This window comes from Salmo salar, chromosome ssa03 (assembly GCF_905237065.1).
Source record: "Salmo salar chromosome ssa03, Ssal_v3.1, whole genome shotgun sequence".
Taxonomy (NCBI): domain Eukaryota; kingdom Metazoa; phylum Chordata; class Actinopteri; order Salmoniformes; family Salmonidae; genus Salmo; species Salmo salar.
The window spans coordinates 531,738-555,644 of record NC_059444.1 but is presented as its reverse complement, the minus strand read 5'-3'; the positions used below and the strand labels follow the sequence as shown (position 1 = coordinate 555,644).

Here is a 23,907-nt window from a genome sequence, read left to right as displayed (position 1 = left end):
GCCTAAGTGATAGATTACTTCTGTCTGTTCAGAAAGAAATGAAATCATTCAGATTACTACACCAGGAGTAGGCCTGTAATTTAGCCAGAGAGGATCAATAGCTTATTTAAAAAAATAGCTGTGGATTGTGTGTAGCCCAATCACAAGGCATGCCTACAAGTTGGGAACATGTGGCAAATCTGTCAGTGATGCAGCTACAACAGGGCTTTCGCAATATTTCAAATACAATTGCAGGTTGGAAAGCAAATGGATCCTGCTGAAAAGAGAAGATTATTCTGTCTGTAGGCTACCAAAGTTATCAACTTCCAAATAGGCCTATTGAGCGAGCAGCATTGTTAAGGTAAGGGTTAAGGTTAGGGTTAACCTCTATGGGACCGGCGGGACGAATTCGTCCCACCTACGTAACAGCCACTGCCAGCCTGTGGCGCGATTTTCAAAATCTTCAAAATCCTATTACTTCAATTTCTCAAACATATGACTATTTTACAGCCATTTAAAGATAAGACTCTCGTTAATCTAACCACACTGTCCGATTTCAAAAAGGCTTTACAACGAAAGCAAAACATTAGATTATGTCAGCAGAGTACCAAGCCAGAAATAATCAGACACCCATTTTTCAAGCCAGCATATAATGTCACCAAAACCCAGAAAACAGCTAAATGCAGCACTCACCTTTGATAATCTCCATCAGATGACACACCCTAGGACATTATGTTATACAATACATGCATGTTTTGTTCAATCAAGTTCATATTTATATCAAAACCAGCTTTTTACATTATGCATGTGACGTTCAGAACTAGCATACCCCCGCAAACTTCGGGGAATTCGCTAACATTAAATTACTAAATTACCGATAAACATTCGCAAAAAGCATAACAATTATTTTAAGAATTATAGATTACAGACCTCCTCTATGCACTCGATATGTCCGATTTTAAAATAGCCTTTGGTGAAAGCACATTTTGCAATATTCTAAGTATACCTGTCCCAGGCATCACGGGCTCGTATTTAGACACCCGGCAAGTTTAGCACTAACCATAACATTACTATTATAAAATATTACCATTACCTTTGTTCTCTTCGTCTGAATGCACACCCAGGACGTCTACTTCAATAACAAATGTTGGTTTGGTCCAAAATAATCCATCGTTATATCCGAATAAGCTCCGTTTTGTGTGCGTTCCAGACACTATCCGAAAATAGTAAAGAAGCGTCGCGCTCGGCGCAATTCCCGACAATAAAATTCAAAGTATTCCATTGCCGTTCGAAACATGTCAACCGCTGTTAGCTAAAATCATTTTACGGCATTTTCTCGTAGAAAAGCGATAATATTCCACAGGCGAATCTCCTTTTCGGCAAACAGAGGAAAAAAATCCCAAAGGCGGGGCGGATCGGGGTCACGCGCATAAGCTAGTGTCTCTTGATGGGCCACTTGAGAAAGGCGATAATGTGTTTCAGCCTGGGGCTGAATGACGACATTCTCTTTTTCCCGGGCTCTGAGAGCCTATGGACGACGTGGGAAGTGTCTAAAGCAGAGATCCTTAGTAAACCCTGATAGAGATGGCAAAGAAGTTCCAGAAATGGTCAGACAGGTTCCACTTCCTGTAAAGGAATTCTCTCAGGTTTTGACCTGCCATTTGAGTTCTGTTATACTCACAGACACCATTCAAACAGTTTTGGAAAATTTAGGGTGTTTTCTATCCATATATAATAAGTATATGCATATTCTAGTTACTGGGTAGGATTGGTAACCAGATTAAATCGGGTACATTTTTTTTTATCCAGCCGTGTCAATTGCTGCCCCTTAGCCCAAGGTTAAGGTTTAGGGTAGGAATGTCCCAAGGAACCCAGACAGCACTGACCCTCTCACAACGGGATGGAATGCATAGTATAACCTAAGATGAACGACTCAAGCCGTTTACCATAGACCCCCCAAGGTCTCGGTCTGTGTAAGTGTTAGCACACAGGGATACCTCTGCGGGTCAGGGGCAATAAGCAGACCAGAGTGGCCCCGCCCCGATCAGAAAACATTGAGTCGGATGTCTCAGCTTCCTCTTCCGTCTCTGGTATAAGGAGCAGCAGTAATTCCACTGAGGAATAATAACTGGAAACTGCGTCCAAGATGCCTGACCATTGTTTTCAAGGTAATCTACTCACTTTCGCATGCCGATTTATGGAACGTCTATATCCAGGTTACATCTGGTTTACGGCTGAGAGTTTCCTTTTGTGAGGTGGAGACTTCGCAAACCGGAACTCCCAATTTCTAATAGGTATGGACCCAGAACTAAATCACGCAGCTGATCAAATAACGCAAGATTTTTGTTCTGGGTTAACCGAGATTTGTTTTCTGTTCACCCCTATAATGGTTAAATTGAGGATTCAGGATGCTAGAGCTGTCTTCTACACAAAGTTCTAAGGAAACAGAACTCAGATAGCCAGGCAGAGAAGAGGGTTGTATTTCGCAGATGTGGCCGGTTACATTCTGTATTACAAAACCCTTCAAAAAGTGAGACTCTCCACCTCATTAGTCTTTCATTCAAAATTATATTATTTATTTAAAACAAAGTGCATAACTTAAATCAACAAACATGTCTGTCTGATCAACAGCTGTGGGCTCATCGAGGCAGACTTTAGGGTAAACATTGTGTTCATGTTGTTTAAATGAAGATAACGAGACTCCCAAATGATACCAAACACTAGACAGATAGCTGCTTGCCTCAGTAGGGTACATGGATGAAAACAAAGATAATATGATAACTTAACATTGTTTGTCAGTTAAAGTGGTGTCTTTTCGGAAGATAATTAAGCTACATTGTACCCTGATCTTTGATCTGTATGTGCTTAGCCAACTCCTACTTTAGTCTAGATACTGTAGATATGCATGACCAGGCTAACTATGGTAGCTGGGTATATAACAACTAAAACAGCGTAGAAACCATGCATAAAAGAAAGACAATGCCCTGAAACACAAACAACGGTTACCTGTTTGTTTGCATGTTGATCAATATAACACCAAGGATAAGTTCCCATTCAGCTTTGGGAGTATTACAAGGTAAAGCATGATTGTCCAAAGAGTAACTTCCACCAGGATGGATAAATATGTAAAAGTCGTTGCTTGGCTATCTGAAAGAGCCATGTGTGATAGTGGCACGTCAACATGCATAGCCTGGGAGAACAGGTATGTATACTCACATACTCCTACACTTCTCTTACCATGAAATAGCATAACGTTAAGATAACCAAACCTAAAATGTACGCTTGAAATAAAACATCAAAAGTAAATAAAAGAAAGACTACATGATCTAATCCCTGGAAAACTGAATCAGAGTGAACAGAACCCTGAGTAAAGAGACTTCTTCTGAAAGCCTGACTCATTTTCTTGAGGTGGTGGTCACCAACCCCTGGTCCTAGGTGACCTCTGGTGTAATCACATCTCCATCCTAAACAAATGTGAACACAAACACACAGGGATACCAGTGTCAATTTTAAACATAGGAAAAATACTCTGTGTGGTGCAGGTAAGATAGTGATAGCTAGCTGGCTTGGCCTTGCACTGTCATCTTCCCCACACAATGTAAAAACGCTAAAAGCTTGAGATAAAATGATATATAAAGGAAAGAGCGAGGCCTCCTGACCTGAGGTTTGGAGAAGTTCATATCCATACACCACTGGGCAAAGTTCTTCTTAGCTGCCTCCATGGTCCTCTCATCAGTCTTCTTACAGTAGACCCTGATAAGCTGCTCAGCAAACCTTTCTGGCAGCAGCTTGGACACCTACAGGAACAACAATTGCCTTATATCATGTTTCCAAGCTCCAAAAATGATTGGATAATTCTAAAATAGGTATACGTAAGTGCATTGAAGTAGTGACCTGGTCCTTGCTGATCTGGTAAGCTTTGGTTGGGTCGTTCTTACAGTAGAAACGCATGTTGTTGATGGGGTTCTTCTCCTTCATACCCCAGTCCATGTTGATGATCTGATGGAGAGAAAGATAGGGGGTAGAGATGGACATGCAAAGAGATACCTATTTTCAACAGAGCAACTGGTAACAAAGGGTTACCTATAGAGAAGGCGGGGGGGCTTATGGTAAAATGTATTCAATCAGTTCCCTGATTGAGGTGAAAAGACTGGACACTCACATGGACAACAAAGTCCTCTGGCTGCAGAGTAACATGTTTAAGGTCATTCCGAGGCCTGGACCTCGCCACACAGCCTGCCCACTCCAGGAGCTTTTTCTGGGGGAAGAGAAGACGAGGATGAGAGGCACATAATATGAATCTCGTAGAAAGCTCTGCTAGTAAGCCCTGGAAGGATATCCTCTCTCCAAACACACGCACACACACGCACACGCACACACACACCTGTGAAACCTCCACGCGCACCTCAGTCTGGGTCTGTCCCACACACTTGTAGAGGCGTCTGCAGGTGATGTTTTGAAGGATCTCTCTGGCCTCAGCCAGCTTAGAGGACGACGAGTACAGAATCTGCTCAAACATATTGTCTACAGGGGAAGGGAGGAGAAAGGGAGAGAGACAGGTGAGAGGGAGAGACAAGGTGATAAGGAGCGTGGGAAGATGAGAGGTAATCATGCAAACCAAACCCAGCAGTAATTGTATGGACAGGAATGTACCACACAAAAAAAACAGGTATGGCAAACCCAGCCTGTTTGGACAGCCTTGACGCATAAAACTCTCAAAGCTCTGGTTGTCTGGGTAAGTAGAACAGACCAGAGCCATTGTACACTTTATATTTCTATGGGGTTGAACGGACCAGTGAGTTTAGTGTAGGCCTCCATGTCGTCTATTGCTGCGGAGATGGTGAACATCTTTCCCCCTGAACCTTGAATCTGGATGTGGGGGTTCGCCTTGATAAAGGCCTCTGTGATCCTGAAAAAAGACAATATAACATCTCATTTTCAACATATAACATACAGCAGAAAAAAAACTCAATTTCTGAGAACCTGTATGAATGAATAAAAGATAGGAAATAAAACAGATACACAGTACCAGTCAAAAGTTTGGACAAACCTACTCATTCCAGGGTTTTTCCCTTTGTTTTCTACTTTGTAGAATGATAATGAAGACATCAAAATTAAGAAATGTTAAACAAATCAAAATATATTTTATATTTGAGATTCTTCAAAGTAGCCGCCCTTTGCCTTGATGACAGCTTTGCACACTCTTGGATCCTGGGGTAAACGTTGAACATTGTTATACTCAGAGTATAGGAACATTAGTTACAAAGGAGACATGAGGGATGCCATAATGAAGCTTGGGAGGGACTGAGTGCAGGGAAACCAACCGTGACAGTACTGACAAGGGAAGAAACCGCTGAAGGTTCATATGACTTAGTTCCCTGCTTAGCGAGAATGACGCAATGTTTAGAGATGAGGAGGAGACTCCACCCAAAGTGGGGTCTGAATACCACCACGGGGGAAGCCATGTCTGTGTCTGAATTACAGCTGTAACGACCCTTTGGGGAGAATTCAACTTGGTTAAGCTTCTCTAGTGTCCGTGAGTTACTTACTCTGAAAAATTAGAACCTAACAGTAGTCACCTGGACTGCATTTCAAATAAAAAAGGTGTGCCTTGTTAAAAGTTCATTTGTGGAATTTCTTTCCTTAATGCGTTTGAGCCAATCAGTTGTGTTGTGACAAGGTAGGGGTGGTATACAGAAGATAGCCCTTTTTGGTAAAATACCAAGTCCATATTATGGCAAGAACAGCTCAAATAAGCAAAGAGAAACGACAGTCCATCATTACTTTAAGACATGAAGGTCAGTCCATCATTACTTTAAGACATGAAGGTCAGTCCATCATTACTTTAAGACATGAAGGTCAGTTCATCATTACTTTAAGACATGAAAGTCAGTCAATATGGAAAATGTCAACAACTTCAAAAGTTTAACCGTCAAGCGCTATGATGAAACTGGCTCTCATGAGGACCGCCACAGGAAAGGAAGACCCAGAGTTACCTCTTCTGCAGAGGATAAGTTCATTAGAGTTAACTGCACCTCAGATTGCAGCCCAAATAAATGCTTCACAGAGTTCAACATCAACAGTTCAGAGGAGACAGCGTGAATCAGGCCTTCATGGTCTAAGCGCTGCAAAGAAACCCCTACTAAAGGACACCAATAAGAAGAAGAGACTTGCTTGGGCCAAGAAACACGAGCAATGGACATTAGACCGGTGGAAATCTGTCCTTTGGTCTGATGAGTCCAAATTTAAGATTTTTGGTTCCAACTGCCATGTCTTTGTGAGACGCAGAGTAGGTGAATGGATGATCTCCTCATGTGTATTTCCCACCATGAAGCATGGAGGAGGAGGTGTGATGGTGCTTTGCTGGTGACACTGTCTGTGATTTATTTAGAATTCAAGGCACACTTAACCAGCATGGCTACCACAGCGATATGCCATCCCATCTGGTTTACGCTTAGTGGGATTATCATTTGATCTTCAGCAGGACAATGATCCAACACACCTCCAGGCTGTGTATGGGCTATTTGACCAAGAAGGAGAGTGATGGAGTGCTGTATCAGATGACCTGGCCTCCACAATCACCCGACCTCAACCCAATTGAGATGGTTTGGGATGAGTTGGACCACAGAGTGATGGAAAAGCAGCTAACAAGTGCTCAGCATATGTGGGAACTTCTTCAAGATAGTTGGAAATGCATTCCAGGTGAAGCTGGTTGAGAGAATGCCAAACGTGTGCAACGCTATTATCAAGGCAAATGGTGACTACTTTGAAGAATCTAAAATATATTTTGATTTGTTTTACCATTGTTTGGTTACTACATGATTCCATATGTGTTATTTCATAGTTTTGATGTCTTCACTATTATTCTACAATGTAGAAATAGTAAAAAACCCTTGAATGAGTTGGTGTGTCCAAACTTTTGACTGGTACTGTAGGGCTCCCGAGTGGCGCAGCAGTCTAATGCACTACATCTCAGTGCTAGAGGCGTCACTACAGACCCTGGTTCGATTCCAGGCTGTATCACAACCGGACGTGATTGGGAGTCCCATAGGGCGTCGGGCAATTGGCCCAGAGTCGTCTGGGTTTGGCCGGGGGTAGGCAGTCATTGTAAATAAGAATTTGTTCTTAACTTAAAAAAACGTACAAAGTTATGGAAACTCGAGTAAAGTGTATTTAACCTCTTAGGGCTAGGGGGCAGTATTTACACCGCCGGATAAAAAACGTACCCGATTTAATCTGGTTACTACTCCTACCCAGTAACTAGAATATGCATATACTTATTAGATATGGATAGAAAACACCCTAAAGTTTCTAAAACTGTTTGAATGGTGTCTGTGAGTATAACAGAACTCATATGGCAGGCAAAAACCTGAGAGATTCCTTTACAGGAAGTGGCCTGTCTGACCATTTATTGGCTTTCTTTGACATCTCTTTCCAAAACAAAGGATCTCTGCGGTAACGTGACACTTCCCACGGCTCCCATAGGCTCTCAGAGCCCGGGAAAAAGCTGAATGTCGTCATTCCAGCCCCAGGCTGAAACACATTATCGCCTTTGTCAAGTGGCCGATCAGGGGACAGTGGGCTTAGGGGCGTGCACTGGTCGCCCCCATCTTTCTTTTTTTTCCTCTGTTTACCGAAACGCAGATTCCCGGTCGGAATATTATCGCTTTTTTACGAGATAAATTGCATAAAAATTGATTTTAAACAGCGGTTGACATGCTTCGAAGTACGGTAATGGAATATTTAGAATTTTTTTGTCACGAAATGCGCCATGCTCGTAACCCTGATTTACCATTTCGGATAGTGTCTTGAACGCACGAACAAAACGCCGCTGTTTGGATATAACGATGGATTATTTGGGACCAAACCAACATTTGTCATTGAAGTAGAAGTCCTGGGAGTGCATTCTGACGAAGAACAGGAAAGGTAATAACATTTTTGTTATAGTAAATCTGATTTTGGTGAAGGCTAAACTTGCTGGGTGTCTAAATAGCTAGCCCGTGATGGCTGGGCTATGTACTTAGAATATTGCAAAATGTGCTTTCACCAAAAAGCTATTTTAAAATCGGACATATCGAGTGCATAGAGGAGTTCTGTATCTATAATTCTTAAAATAATTGTTATGCTTTTTGTGAACGTTTATCGTGAGTAATTTAGTAAATTGTTAGTAAATTCCCCGGAAGTTTGCGGGGGGTATGCTAGTTCTGAACGTCACATGCTAATGTAAAAAAGCTGTTTTTTGATATAAATATGAACTTGATTGAACAAAACATGCATGTATTGTATAACATAATGTCCTAGGGTTGTCATCTGATGAAGATCATCAAAGGTTAGTGCTGCATTTAGCTGTGGTTTGGGTTTATGTGACATTATATGCTAGCTTGAAAAATGGGTGTCTGATTATTTCTGGCTGGGTACTCTGCAAACATAATCTAATGTTTTTCTTTCGTTGTAAAGCCTTTTTGAAATCGGACAGTGTGGTTAGATAAAGGAGAGTCCTGTCTTTAAAATGGTGTAAAATAGTTATATGTTTGAGAAATTGAAGTAATAGCATTTTTAAGGTATTTGAATATCGCGCCACGGGATTAGACTGGCTGTTGCGTAGGTGGGACGATTTGGTGCCACCTACCCTAGAGAGGTTAAAGCAGGTGCTTCCACACAGGTGTGGTTTCTGAGTTAATTAAGCAACAAACATGCTGGGCAGGCCATTATTTTGGCTACCATGACTATGTCCCTTTAGGATAACAATGCCTACTCGGCTCCATCATTCATTGAATCAGATGACTAATTTATCACAAAACCCACTGATATTGACAACTACTTTCATTTATTTTTCATTGGCAAGATGAACAAACTTAGGGGTGACATGCCAGCAACAAACGCTGACACTACACATCCAAGTATATGTGACAAATTATGAAAGACAAGAATTATACTTTTGAATTCCTTAAAGTGAGTGTGGAAGAGGTGAACAAATTATTGTTGTCTATCAACAATGACAAGCCACTGAGGTCTGACAACTTGGATGGAAGATTACTGTGGATAACAGCGGATGATGTTGCCACATCTTCAATTTAAGCCTACTAGAAAGTGTGTGCCCTTAGGCCTGGAGGGAAGTTAAAGTCCTTCCGCTTCCTAAGAATAGTAAAGCCCCCTTTACTGGCTAAAATAGCCGACCAATCAGCCTGTTACCAACCCTTAGTAAACTTCTGTAAAAATAGTGTTTGACCTGATACGTCCCACCTAGCCCATAGAGGTTAACGTCTCTATCTTAGTACATACATTTCACACTTACTTCAGTAACCAGTTAGGGTATAAAGAAATAAAGACAGGTGTTCATATTTAATATAAGCAATATTTAGTATACTTATCGATGTTATGGATGAGCGCGGTTGTTTGTTCTGTTCCTCTCTCTCTCCATCTCTGTAGCTTCCAGGTATGCTGGATAAGGACCCGAGCTAAGGGAATTGGGCTTACTTTGTAGTGCCTGTCCGGAATGGCTCATTAATGTAAACGGGCATATTGGAAGACACTGTCAGTAGTGATGTAATTTTGTAAATGTTATATTGTGATGTTGTTTCATAAACGTGTTGCAATGTATATATTTTGGTATGTTTAGATAAATGGAAACTGTATGTTGAATAGGTAATTGCTTAATTAATTAGTGTTAATTGTTCTGAGGGGAGGGGCTACCCCTACAAAAGGAGCCTCTCTTTCAGTTCATGGGGAGGCATTTTGGATTGAGCTGTGGGTGGGGCAGCTTTGTTTTTAAGCTGTCCCATAAGGTATATGTTTGATGGCAGTACTGTTGTTTTGTTCCGGAATCACTATGTAAATAAACACCTTTGCACAGAAGAACTTTTGCGGCTCCGCCATCTTTTTATTTTTTATAGAGGTTAGGTTTTCCAGTTTAGCCTTCTGGCCTACTCTACGTGACATATGGTGGCAGCAGTGGGATGGCGCACCGCAAATCAGTGAATTCCAACAAGAGAGGTAAAGGAATGCGTACAGGATTGCGTTCACAGCAGCAGCATCAACTGTCATAAAAGGTCATTGAAGTTGAAACTGGGTGGAATACCATGGAATCTTCTGGTGAAGAGGTTAATTATGAGAAACTAGGAGCCCGACCAAGGGGCCAAACACAACCAGAACTGTTTGAACTACCGGTTGAGAAGAGGGACGAAGACCTCAAGCAGGAGTTTCGGGGCCTACGCCAATCTATCCTCACAGCTCCTCACCAAGCGGAACTCGTCAGTGAGAGCCCAAGATTGGGTCTGCCAACACCAGGACGACAAAGGCTCGACGCAGCAGGGACTTCAACTCCACAGCAGGATCCCCAAGCAGTAATGAGGCCAGCCCCAGCACCAGGAGACCAGTCCAGCAGTGTTAACCTGTTAGGGCTAGGGCACATTACCGGTGGATTTTTACCCCTCTCCTTACCACGTACGTTCATAATAGAATATGCATATACATTAGTTTAATTATGCATATACTTATTACATATGGATAGAAAACACCCTAAATTTTCTAAAACTGTTTGAATGGTGTCTGTGAGTATAACAGAACTCAAATGGCAGGTCAAAACCTGAGAGATTCCTTTACAGGAAGTGGCCTGTCTGACCATTTGTTGAACTTCTTTTCCATCTCTATCATTTACTAAGGATCTCTGCTCTAACGTGACACTTCCCACGTCTTCCATAGGCTCTCAGAGCCCGGGAAAAAACAGAATGTCGTCATTCCAGCCCCAGGCTGAAACACATTATCGCCTTTCTCAAGTGGCCCATCAAGAGACACTAGCTTATGCGCGTGACCCCGACCGCCCCCGCCTTTGGGATTTTTTTCCTCTGTTTGCCGAAAAGGAGATTCCCTGTCGGAATATTATCGCTTTTCTACGAGAAAAATGTCGTAAAAATTGATTTTAAACAGCGGTTGACATGCTTCGAAGTACGGTAATGGAATACTTAGAATTTTATTGTCACGAATTGCGCCAAGCGCGTGACACTTCTTTACTATTTCGGATAGCGTCTGGAACGCATCGAACAAAACGCCGCTATTCGGATATAACGATGGATTATTTTGGACCAAACCAACATTTGTTATTGAAGTAGCTGTCCTGGGTGTGTATTCTGACGAAGACAACAAAAGGTAATGAAATTTTTATAATAGTAAATATGATTATGGTGAGTGCTAAACTTGCCGGGTGTCTAAATAAGCGAGCCCGTGATGCCTGGGCTATGTACTTAGAATATTGCAAAATGTGCTTTCACCAAAAAGCTATTTTAAAATCGGACATATCGAGTGCATAGAGGAGGTCTGTATCTATAATTCTTAAAATAATTGTTATGCTTTTTGTGAACGTTTATCGTGAGTAATTTAGTAAAATGTTAGCGAATTCCCCGGAAGTTTGCGGGGGTATGCTAGTTCTGAACGTCACATGCTAATGTAAAAAGCTGGTTTTTGATATAAATATGAACTTGATTGAACAAAACATGCATGTATTGTATAACATAATGTCCTAGGGTTGTCATCTGATGAAGATCATCAAAGGTGAGTGCTGCATTTAGCTGTCTTCTGGGTTTTGGTGACATTATATGCTGGCTTGAAAAATGGGTGTCTGATTATTTCTGGCTTGGTACTCTGCTGACATAATCTAATGTTTTGCTTTCGTTGTAAAGCCTTTTTGAAATCGGACAGTGTGGTTAGATTAACGAGAGTCTTATCTTTAAATGGCTGTAAAATAGTCATATGTTTGAGAAATTGAAGTAATAGGATTTTTAAGGTTTTGAAAATCGCGCCACAGGATAGCCGTGGCTGTTACGTAGGTGGGACGAATTCGTCCCGCCTAGCCTAGAGAGGTTAACGTTCATCTTCCAGCATTCCTGAGGAAGGAGCCAAAGATGCCCTCATACCAGCAGGGGGAGGACATTGAAAACTACTTGCTGAGGTTTGAGCGAATGGCCAAGACGTGGCAGTGGCCGGAGGTAGAGTGGGCCTGCAGGCTTGTCCCATTGCTCACGGGCAAGGCCTTAGAGGCTTACACAGCAATGGATGAGGGGCTGTCCAACGTCTACAAGGGCTTGAAGGAAGCGCTGCTGGTGAAGTTCGACATCTCCTCGGAGACCTACCGTCAACGCTTTAGAGCTGCATCGACGCCATCGGGTGAGTCACCGACAGAGACGTACCACCGCCTCAAGGGTCTCTACCGATGATGGGTTCAACCAGAGGAGAAGACACAGGACGAGATCGGTGAGGTCATCATCCTCGAGCAACTTCTACAAGTTCTACCACACGACATTCGAACCTGGGTTCGAGAGCACGAGCCCAAGGACGGGCTTATGGCGGCCAAGCTTGCGCTGCAGTACCATAATGCACGTAAAGGGGGCCCACCACGACCTGCAGCACCCGCTCCAAGGAGTCTCCGAGACACAAGGGACATCAGAGATACCCGAGATGGTGGAGGTAACTCTGGGGGTTATGTGTCTGGGAGGAGGGAGGTAAGGGATTATGCAGTTCGCTCTGATGGGAGGGGTCTGACCTGTTTTTACTGCCGACAGCAGGGGCACAAGGCTTCAATGTGTCCGCTACGTAAATCCAAGCTCTCAGGTTACTGTTATGTGCCCAGAGAGGGGGATGGTGTTCAGAATAGACAGACTGGGGAAGGGTCAGTCTTGGTACCTGTAAAAGTGAATGGTAAAAGTCTTACTGCAATGATTGACACCGGCAGTTCCCTGTCGTTGATCAGAAAATGTAATGTACCTGTTAATGACATTGATTACGGTCACCAGACACTGATCCAATGTGTCCATGGTGACCAGTCACAGCAGCCCACAGCTGAACTCACAGTGGAGATTCAGGGTCAGAAATACCTCCTCAAAGTTGGGGTAATGGAGAAGCTACCTTTTGAGATGATTTTGGGGAGGGATGTGCCTGTACTCTCTGATCTGTTGGGAAGTGTGGGGGGTCAGCTATATGAGCAGTCAGTTTGCCAGTCTGATGTTCAGGTGTCATGTTCAGTTGTCACTCGTGCACAGGCCAAAGCTGGTTTACAACCTCTGCCTGACTTGTGTGATAGTCTGTGTGAGGGGGGAACCAAAGGGCCCAGAAAGTCACGCCGCCAGCGGCGTCTTGAGAAGTATGTGGGAACCCCTGTACCTGTTGCTGATGTGTCTGGGTTAGAAGTGCAATGGGAAGTTCCACAAAATTTTGCTACACTGCAGAAGTCTGATGCAACCTTGAAAGGTTTATTTGATAAGGCCTTAGCTGGGGACAGCCAATCTTCATGTGGGGGAATATACACAGTAGACAACCACATACTCTACCTTGGGTCAGAAGCAGATAGCAGGAAGTTAGTGGTGCCATCTACATGTAGACCACTTGTTCTCAACCTTGCACATACAGTTCCATGGGCAGGCCATCTAGGGCAACATAAGACCTATCTTAGGCTAGGCTCCCGTTTCTTTTGGCCCTCCATGTATACTGATGTACAAACATACTGCAAAACATGCCCCACGTGACAGAAAACCAGTGCTGTCCGTAGGTCTGACCGGGCTCCTCTATGTTCACTGCCAGTTATCTCTACCCCATTCAAGAGAATTGCAATGGACATTGTTGGACCCGTGGGAAAGAGTAGTGCAGGTTACCAGTATATATTGGTGATCTGTGACTATGCCACCCGGTTCCCAGAAGCCTTCCCACTCCGTTCCATAACCACTCCAAAAATAATCAGTGCTCTTGTTCAGCTCTTTTCTCGTGTAGGAATCCCAGATGAAATCCTGACGGACCAAGGCACAAACTTCACTTCACGACTGATGGTTCAACTCCACCGACAGCTGGGCATTAAAGGCTTGAGGACCACTCCCTACCATCCCCAAACGGATGGGCTTGTAGAGAGATTCAATCAAACGCTCAAGAATATGCTGAGGAAGTTTGTGGCTGACACTGGTAAAGACTGGGATAAGTGGTTACCCTTTCTGCTTTTTGCTTACAGGGAGGTGCCTCAGGCATCGACAGGTTTCTCACCATTCGAACTCCTCTATGGATGGCCAGTGCAGGGACCACTGGACCTGCTGAAGAAGTGCTGGGAAGGTTCCCCAGTAGCTACCTCAGGACAGGGGATTGTCCAGTACGTTCTCCAGATGCGAGACAGGCTGGAGCGGTACCGAGAGGAGGCTAGGGCAAACCACCAGAGGGGGACCGCAATGATGATACACAACCAGGACATCCCGTGGTCATTTTTTATGGTGGGTTGCAACTTGCAGAATCCTTCCAAGGTTGAACCCACCAGATGGGGACTGTCATGACTCTCCTGACAGTGGAACATTATGACTGCTGAATATTTTTTGAAGGTAAGATGGACCCCTAAGCTCCACTCTACGTTTAATTCAAAATGCCTATTTCTTTCTAAATCAATTTTTTCAAGTATACATTCTTTCCATTGCAGGACAAGGATTGTCCTCACTTTCAAAAATTCCCAAATTGCTTCAACTTGCATTTCTGATTGACTGGCAAGTTTCACCATCCAATTATTTTAGATCTATAGGAGTGCAAGTTTCACCATCCAATTATTTCAGATCTACAGGAGTGCAAGTTTCACCATCCAATTATTTCAGATCTATAGGAGTGCTAGTTTCACCATGGGGTGAACTAGCCTAGGCAGCCGATAGCAGTGCTTCATTTTTGCTGGATCCTGCCAGCACAGGATCCAGCAGCACAGGATCCAGCAGCACAGGATCTTGTCAGCACAGGATCTTGTCAGCACAGGATCTTGTCAGCACAGGATCTTGTCAGCACAGGATCCAGCAGCACAGGATCCAGCAGCACAGGATCCAGCAGCACAGGATCCAGCAGCACAGGATCCTGCCAGCACAGGATCCTGCCAGCACAGGATCCAGCACCTCTCAGTTTTGGACTGATTCGTTCCGGAAACCATTTGCCAGGATTTGCCTCTTGAGCATTGACCACAAGTTCTCAATGGGATTAAGGTCTGGGGAGTTTCCGTGCCATGGACCCAAAATATCGATGTTTTGTTCTCCGAGACACTTAGTTATCACTTATGCCTTATGGCAAGGTGCTCCATCATGCTGGAAAAGGCATTGTTCGTCACCAAACTGTTCCTGGATGGTTGGGAGAAGTTGCTCTCGGAGGATGTGTTGGTATCATTCTTTATTCATGGCTGTGTTCTTAGGAAAAATTGTGAGTGAGCCCACTCCCTTGGCTGAGAAACAACCCCACACATGAATGGTCTCAGGATGCTTTACTGTTGGCATGACACAGGACTGATGGTAGCGCTCACCTTGTCTTCTCCAGACAAGCTTTTTCCGGATGCCCCAAACAATCGGAAAGGAGATTCATCAGAGAAAATGACTTTACCTCAGTTCTCAGCAGTCCAATCCCTGTACCTTTTGCAGAATATCAGTCTGTCCCTGATGTTTTTCCATGAGAGAAGTGGTTCTTTGCTGCCCTTCGCCTTCTTCACAACAATTGAACCGCTCTCCTTGAAGTTCTTGATGATCCGATAAATGGTTGATTTAGGTGCAATCTTACTGGCAACAATATCCTTGCCTGTGAAGCCCTTTTTGTGCAAAGCAATGATGACGGCACGTGTTTCCTTGCAGTTAACCCTAGTTGACAAAGGAAGAACAATGATTCCAAGCACCAGCCTCCTTTTGAAGCTTCCAGTCTGTTATTCAAACTCAATCAGCATGAGAGAGTGATCTCCAGCCTTGTCCTCGTCAACACTCACACCTGTGTTAACGAGAGCATCACTGACATGATGTCAGCTGGTCCTTTTGTGGCAGGGCTGAAATGCAGTGGAATTTTGGGGGGGGAATTCAGTTCATTTGCATGGCAAAGAGGGACTTTGCAATTAATTGCAATTCATCTGATCACTCTTCATAACATTCTAGAGTACATGCAAATTGCCATCATACAAACTGAGGCAGCAGACTTTATGAAAATTTATATTTATGTCATTCTCAAAAGTTTTGGCCACAACTTTATATAGACCAAGGAGTGGCCATTGCTGTGGTGGGAGAACTAGGAGATTCAGTTTCTATAATCTCCCTCTCTCTCTCTGCTCTGATAGAAACGAGCCTGCAACTCTTATCTCTCCAGCAGTTGCACTTAATCATTTATTTCCTTATAGAATCATAGCCCCGCAGGAAGGGTGCTTGAGTTGGTGCAGCACCCGATACATTAAAATACATTTGCCTAAGTGATAGATTACTTCTGTCTGTTCAGAAAGAAATGAAATCATTCAGATTACTACACCAGGAGTAGGCCTGTAATTTAGCCAGAGAGGATCAATAGCTTATTTAAAAAAATAGCTGTGGATTGTGTGTAGCCCAATCACAAGGCATGCCTACAAGTTGGGAACATGTGGCAAATCTGTCAGTGATGCAGCTACAACAGGGCTTTCGCAATATTTCAAATACAATTGCAGGTTGGAAAGCAAATGGATCCTGCTGAAAAGAGAAGATTATTCTGTCTGTAGGCTACCAAGTTATCAACTTCCAAATAGGCCTATTGAGCGAGCAGCATTGTTAAGGTAAGGGTTAAGGTTAGGGGTTAAGGTTTAGGGTAGGAATGTCCCAAGGAACCCAGACAGCACTGACCCTCTCACAACGGGATGGAATGCATAGTATAACCTAAGATGAACGACTCAAGCCGTTTACCATAGACCCCCCCAAGGTCTCGGTCTGTGTAAGTGTTAGCACACAGGGATACCTCTGCGGGTCAGGGGCAATAAGCAGACCAGAGTGGCCCCGCCCGATCAGAAAACATTGAGTCGGATGTCTCAGCTTCCTCTTCCGTCTCTGGTATAAGGAGCAGCAGTAATTCCACTGAGGAATAATAACTGGAAACTGCGTCCAAGATGCCTGACCATTGTTTTCAAGGTAATCTACTCACTTTCGCATGCCGATTTATGGAACGTCTATATCCAGGTTACATCTGGTTTACGGCTGAGAGTTTCCTTTTGTGAGGTGGAGACTTCGCAAACCGGAACTCCCAATTTCTAATAGGTATGGACCCAGAACTAAATCACGCAGCTGATCAAATAACGCAAGATTTTTGTTCTGGGTTAACCGAGATTTGTTTTCTGTTCACCCCTATAATGGTTAAATTGAGGATTCAGGATGCTAGAGCTGTCTTCTACACAAAGTTCTAAGGAAACAGAACTCAGATAGCCAGGCAGAGAAGAGGGTTGTATTTCGCAGATGTGGCCGGTTACATTCTGTATTACAAAACCCTTCAAAAAGTGAGACTCTCCACCTCATTAGTCTTTCATTCAAAATTATATTATTTATTTAAAACAAAGTGCATAACTTAAATCAACAAACATGTCTGTCTGATCAACAGCTGTGGGCTCATCGAGGCAGACTTTAGGGTAAACATTGTGTTCATGTTGTTTAAATGAAGATAACGAGACTCCCAAATGATACCAAACACTAGACAGATAGCTGCTTGCCTCAGTAGGGTACATGGATGAAAACAAAGATAATATGATAACTTAACATTGTTTGTCAGTTAAAGTGGTGTCTTTTCGGAAGATAATTAAGCTACATTGTACCCTGATCTTTGATCTGTATGTGCTTAGCCAACTCCTACTTTAGTCTAGATACTGTAGATATGCATGACCAGGCTAACTATGGTAGCTGGGTATATAACAACTAAAACAGCGTAGAAACCATGCATAAAAGAAAGACAATGCCCTGAAACACAAACAACGGTTACCTGTTTGTTTGCATGTTGATCAATATAACACCAAGGATAAGTTCCCATTCAGCTTTGGGAGTATTACAAGGTAAAGCATGATTGTCCAAAGAGTAACTTCCACCAGGATGGATAAATATGTAAAAGTCGTTGCTTGGCTATCTGAAAGAGCCATGTGTGATAGTGGCACGTCAACATGCATAGCCTGGGAGAACAGGTATGTATACTCACATACTCCTACACTTCTCTTACCATGAAATAGCATAACGTTAAGATAACCAAACCTAAAATGTACGCTTGAAATAAAACATCAAAAGTAAATAAAAGAAAGACTACATGATCTAATCCCTGGAAAACTGAATCAGAGTGAACAGAACCCTGAGTAAAGAGACTTCTTCTGAAAGCCTGACTCATTTTCTTGAGGTGGTGGTCACCAACCCCTGGTCCTAGGTGACCTCTGGTGTAATCACATCTCCATCCTAAACAAATGTGAACACAAACACACAGGGATACCAGTGTCAATTTTAAACATAGGAAAAATACTCTGTGTGGTGCAGGTAAGATAGTGATAGCTAGCTGGCTTGGCCTTGCACTGTCATCTTCCCCACACAATGTAAAAACGCTAAAAGCTTGAGATAAAATGATATATAAAGGAAAGAGCGAGGCCTCCTGACCTGAGGTTTGGAGAAGTTCATATCCATACACCACTGGGCAAAGTTCTTCTTAGCTGCCTCCATGGTCCTCTCATCAGTCTTCTTACAGTAGACCCTGATAAGCTGCTCAGCAAACCTTTCTGGCAGCAGCTTGGACACCTACAGGAACAACAATTGCCTTATATCATGTTTCCAAGCTCCAAAAATGATTGGATAATTCTAAAATAGGTATACGTAAGTGCATTGAAGTAGTGACCTGGTCCTTGCTGATCTGGTAAGCTTTGGTTGGGTCGTTCTTACAGTAGAAACGCATGTTGTTGATGGGGTTCTTCTCCTTCATACCCCAGTCCATGTTGATGATCTGATGGAGAGAAAGATAGGGGGTAGAGATGGACATGCAAAGAGATACCTATTTTCAACAGAGCAACTGGTAACAAAGGGTTACCTATAGAGAAGGCGGGGGGGCTATGGTAAAATGTATTCAATCAGTTCCCTGATTGAGGTGAAAAGACTGGACACTCACATGGACAACAAAGTCCTCTGGCTGCAGAGTAACATGTTTAAGGTCATTCCGAGGCCTGGACCTCGCCACACAGCCTGCCCACTCCAGGAGCTTTTTCTGGGGGAAGAGAAGACGAGGATGAGAGGCACATAATATGAATCTCGTAGAAAGCTCTGCTAGTAAGCCCTGGAAGGATATCCTCTCTCCAAACACACACACACACGCACACGCACACACACACCTGTGAAACCTCCACGCGCACCTCAGTCTGGGTCTGTCCCACACACTTGTAGAGGCGTCTGCAGGTGATGTTTTGAAGGATCTCTCTGGCCTCAGCCAGCTTAGAGGACGACGAGTACAGAATCTGCTCAAACATATTGTCTACAGGGGAAGGGAGGAGAAAGGGAGAGAGACAGGTGAGAGGGAGAGACAAGGTGATAAGGAGCGTGGGAAGATGAGAGGTAATCATGCAAACCAAACCCAGCAGTAATTGTATGGACAGGAATGTACCACACAAAAAAAACAGGTATGGCAAACCCAGCCTGTTTGGACAGCCTTGACGCATAAAACTCTCAAAGCTCTGGTTGTCTGGGTAAGTAGAACAGACCAGAGCCATTGTACACTTTATATTTCTATGGGGTTGAACGGACCAGTGAGTTTAGTGTAGGCCTCCATGTCGTCTATTGCTGCGGAGATGGTGAACATCTTTCCCCCTGAACCTTGAATCTGGATGTGGGGGTTCGCCTTGATAAAGGCCTCTGTGATCCTGAAAAAAGACAATATAACATCTCATTTTCAACATATAACATACAGCAGAAAAAAAACTCAATTTCTGAGAACCTGTATGAATGAATAAAAGATAGGAAATAAAACAGATACACAGTACCAGTCAAAAGTTTGGACAAACCTACTCATTCCAGGGTTTTTCCCTTTGTTTTCTACTTTGTAGAATGATAATGAAGACATCAAAATTAAGAAATGTTAAACAAATCAAAATATATTTTATATTTGAGATTCTTCAAAGTAGCCGCCCTTTGCCTTGATGACAGCTTTGCACACTCTTGGATCCTGGGGTAAACGTTGAACATTGTTATACTCAGAGTATAGGAACATTAGTTACAAAGGAGACATGAGGGATGCCATAATGAAGCTTGGGAGGGACTGAGTGCAGGGAAACCAACCGTGACAGTACTGACAAGGGAAGAAACCGCTGAAGGTTCATATGACTTAGTTCCCTGCTTAGCGAGAATGACGCAATGTTTAGAGATGAGGAGGAGACTCCACCCAAAGTGGGGTCTGAATACCACCACGGGGGAAGCCATGTCTGTGTCTGAATTACAGCTGTAACGACCCTTTGGGGAGAATTCAACTTGGTTAAGCTTCTCTAGTGTCCGTGAGTTACTTACTCTGAAAAATTAGAACCTAACAGTAGTCACCTGGACTGCATTTCAAATAAAAAAGGTGTGCCTTGTTAAAAGTTCATTTGTGGAATTTCTTTCCTTAATGCGTTTGAGCCAATCAGTTGTGTTGTGACAAGGTAGGGGTGGTATACAGAAGATAGCCCTTTTTGGTAAAATACCAAGTCCATATTATGGCAAGAACAGCTCAAATAAGCAAAGAGAAACGACAGTCCATCATTACTTTAAGACATGAAGGTCAGTCCATCATTACTTTAAGACATGAAGGTCAGTCCATCATTACTTTAAGACATGAAGGTCAGTTCATCATTACTTTAAGACATGAAAGTCAGTCAATATGGAAAATGTCAACAACTTCAAAAGTTTAACCGTCAAGCGCTATGATGAAACTGGCTCTCATGAGGACCGCCACAGGAAAGGAAGACCCAGAGTTACCTCTTCTGCAGAGGATAAGTTCATTAGAGTTAACTGCACCTCAGATTGCAGCCCAAATAAATGCTTCACAGAGTTCAACATCAACAGTTCAGAGGAGACAGCGTGAATCAGGCCTTCATGGTCTAAGCGCTGCAAAGAAACCCCTACTAAAGGACACCAATAAGAAGAAGAGACTTGCTTGGGCCAAGAAACACGAGCAATGGACATTAGACCGGTGGAAATCTGTCCTTTGGTCTGATGAGTCCAAATTTAAGATTTTTGGTTCCAACTGCCATGTCTTTGTGAGACGCAGAGTAGGTGAATGGATGATCTCCTCATGTGTATTTCCCACCATGAAGCATGGAGGAGGAGGTGTGATGGTGCTTTGCTGGTGACACTGTCTGTGATTTATTTAGAATTCAAGGCACACTTAACCAGCATGGCTACCACAGCGATATGCCATCCCATCTGGTTTACGCTTAGTGGGATTATCATTTGATCTTCAGCAGGACAATGATCCAACACACCTCCAGGCTGTGTATGGGCTATTTGACCAAGAAGGAGAGTGATGGAGTGCTGTATCAGATGACCTGGCCTCCACAATCACCCGACCTCAACCCAATTGAGATGGTTTGGGATGAGTTGGACCACAGAGTGATGGAAAAGCAGCTAACAAGTGCTCAGCATATGTGGGAACTTCTTCAAGATAGTTGGAAATGCATTCCAGGTGAAGCTGGTTGAGAGAATGCCAAACGTGTGCAACGCTATTATCAAGGCAAATGGTGACTACTTTGAAGAATCTAAAATATATTTTGATTTGTTTTACCATTGTTTGGTTACTACATGATTCCATATGTGTTATTTCATAGTTTTGATGTCTTCACTATTATTCTACAATGTAGAAATAGTAAAAAACCCTTGAATGAGTTGGTGTGTCCAAACTTTTGACTGGTACTGTAGGGCTCCCGAGTGGCGCAGCAGTCTAATGCACTACATCTCAGTGCTAGAGGCGTCACTACAGACCCTGGTTCGATTCCAGGTTGTATCACAACCGGACGTGATTGGGAGTCCCATAGGGCGTCGGGCAATTGGCCCAGAGTCGTCTGGGTTTGGCCGGGGGTAGGCAGTCATTGTAAATAAGAATTTGTTCTTAACTTAAAAAAACGTACAAAGTTATGGAAACTCGAGTAAAGTGTATTTAACCTCTTAGGGCTAGGGGGCAGTATTTACACCGCCGGATAAAAAACGTACCCGATTTAATCTGGTTACTACTCCTACCCAGTAACTAGAATATGCATATACTTATTAGATATGGATAGAAAACACCCTAAAGTTTCTAAAACTGTTTGAATGGTGTCTGTGAGTATAACAGAACTCATATGGCAGGCAAAAACCTGAGAGATTCCTTTACAGGAAGTGGCCTGTCTGACCATTTATTGGCTTTCTTTGACATCTCTTTCCAAAACAAAGGATCTCTGCGGTAACGTGACACTTCCCACGGCTCCCATAGGCTCTCAGAGCCCGGGAAAAAGCTGAATGTCGTCATTCCAGCCCCAGGCTGAAACACATTATCGCCTTTGTCAAGTGGCCGATCAGGGGACAGTGGGCTTAGGGGCGTGCACTGGTCGCCCCCATCTTTCTTTTTTTCCTCTGTTTACCGAAACGCAGATTCCCGGTCGGAATATTATCGCTTTTTACGAGATAAATTGCATAAAAATTGATTTTAAACAGCGGTTGACATGCTTCGAAGTACGGTAATGGAATATTTAGAATTTTTTTGTCACGAAATGCGCCATGCTCGTAACCCTGATTTACCATTTCGGATAGTGTCTTGAACGCATCGAACAAAACGCCGCTGTTTGGATATAACGATGGATTATTTGGGACCAAACCAACATTTGTCATTGAAGTAGAAGTCCTGGGAGTGCATTCTGACGAAGAACAGGAAAGGTAATAACATTTTTGTTATAGTAAATCTGATTTTGGTGAAGGCTAAACTTGCTGGGTGTCTAAATAGCTAGCCCGTGATGGCTGGGCTATGTACTTAGAATATTGCAAAATGTGCTTTCACCAAAAAGCTATTTTAAAATCGGACATATCGAGTGCATAGAGGAGTTCTGTATCTATAATTCTTAAAATAATTGTTATGCTTTTTGTGAACGTTTATCATGAGTAATTTAGTAAATTGTTAGTAAATTCCCCGGAAGTTTGCGGGGGGTATGCTAGTTCTGAACGTCACATGCTAATGTAAAAAAGCTGTTTTTTGATATAAATATGAACTTGATTGAACAAAACATGCATGTATTGTATAACATAATGTCCTAGGGTTGTCATCTGATGAAGATCATCAAAGGTTAGTGCTGCATTTAGCTGTGGTTTGGGTTTATGTGACATTATATGCTAGCTTGAAAAATGGGTGTCTGATTATTTCTGGCTGGGTACTCTGCAAACATAATCTAATGTTTTTCTTTCGTTGTAAAGCCTTTTTGAAATCGGACAGTGTGGTTAGATAAAGGAGAGTCCTGTCTTTAAAATGGTGTAAAATAGTTATATGTTTGAGAAATTGAAGTAATAGCATTTTTAAGGTATTTGAATATCGCGCCACGGGATTAGACTGGCTGTTGCGTAGGTGGGACGATTTGGTGCCACCTACCCTAGAGAGGTTAAAGCAGGTGCTTCCACACAGGTGTGGTTTCTGAGTTAATTAAGCAACAAACATGCTGGGCAGGCCATTATTTTGGCTACCATGACTATGTCCCTTTAGGATAACAATGCCTACTCGGCTCCATCATTCATTGAATCAGATGACTAATTTATCACAAAACCCACTGATATTGACAACTACTTTCATTTATTTTTCATTGGCAAGATGAACAAACTTAGGGGTGACATGCCAGCAACAAACGCTGACACTACACATCCAAGTATATGTGACAAATTATGAAAGACAAGAATTATACTTTTGAATTCCTTAAAGTGAGTGTGGAAGAGGTGAACAAATTATTGTTGTCTATCAACAATGACAAGCCACTGAGGTCTGACAACTTGGATGGAAGATTACTGTGGATAACAGCGGATGATGTTGCCACATCTTCAATTTAAGCCTACTAGAAAGTGTGTGCCCTTAGGCCTGGAGGGAAGTTAAAGTCCTTCCGCTTCCTAAGAATAGTAAAGCCCCCTTTACTGGCTAAAATAGCCGACCAATCAGCCTGTTACCAACCCTTAGTAA

At 43.0% G+C, this 23,907-nt stretch overlaps 2 protein-coding genes across 4 annotated transcripts in view; both read right to left on the bottom strand.

The window, feature by feature from the left end:
- Positions 1-2,527: 2,527 nt before the first annotated feature.
- LOC123741588 (deoxynucleoside triphosphate triphosphohydrolase SAMHD1) lies at positions 2,528-5,052 on the bottom strand. Of its 2 annotated transcripts, none has more exons than XM_045714351.1 (7): positions 5,030-5,052; positions 4,773-4,888; positions 4,364-4,503; positions 4,142-4,237; positions 3,874-3,978; positions 3,639-3,776; positions 2,528-3,443 (listed from the first exon to the last, which is right to left on the bottom strand). In XM_045714351.1, exons 1-7 carry the CDS (start codon positions 5,035-5,037, stop codon positions 3,411-3,413), a joined length of 636 nt encoding a protein of 211 aa, XP_045570307.1. In that variant the 5' UTR covers positions 5,038-5,052; the 3' UTR covers positions 2,528-3,410. The 2 variants fall into 2 exon arrangements, with proteins under 2 accessions (XP_045570307.1, XP_045570308.1); XM_045714352.1 differs by having other exon boundaries at positions 4,385-4,503.
- Positions 5,053-17,254: 12,202 nt separating this feature from the next.
- Positions 17,255-23,907, bottom strand: part of LOC123741587 (deoxynucleoside triphosphate triphosphohydrolase SAMHD1) — a 52,764-nt gene continuing 46,111 nt past the window's right edge. The window contains exons 11-16 of one of the 2 annotated variants that reach the window (XM_045714350.1): positions 19,497-19,612; positions 19,109-19,227; positions 18,868-18,963; positions 18,601-18,705; positions 18,366-18,503; positions 17,255-18,170 (exon numbers count right to left, since the gene is read on the bottom strand). In XM_045714350.1, the coding sequence (XP_045570306.1) occupies positions 18,138-18,170; positions 18,366-18,503; positions 18,601-18,705; positions 18,868-18,963; positions 19,109-19,227; positions 19,497-19,612 (607 nt within the window). In that variant the 3' untranslated portion in view covers positions 17,255-18,137. Of the gene's footprint in view, positions 18,171-18,365; positions 18,504-18,600; positions 18,706-18,867; positions 18,964-19,087; positions 19,228-19,496; positions 19,613-23,907 lie in introns of both variants that reach the window. The other variant, XM_045714349.1, reaches the window with a different exon arrangement.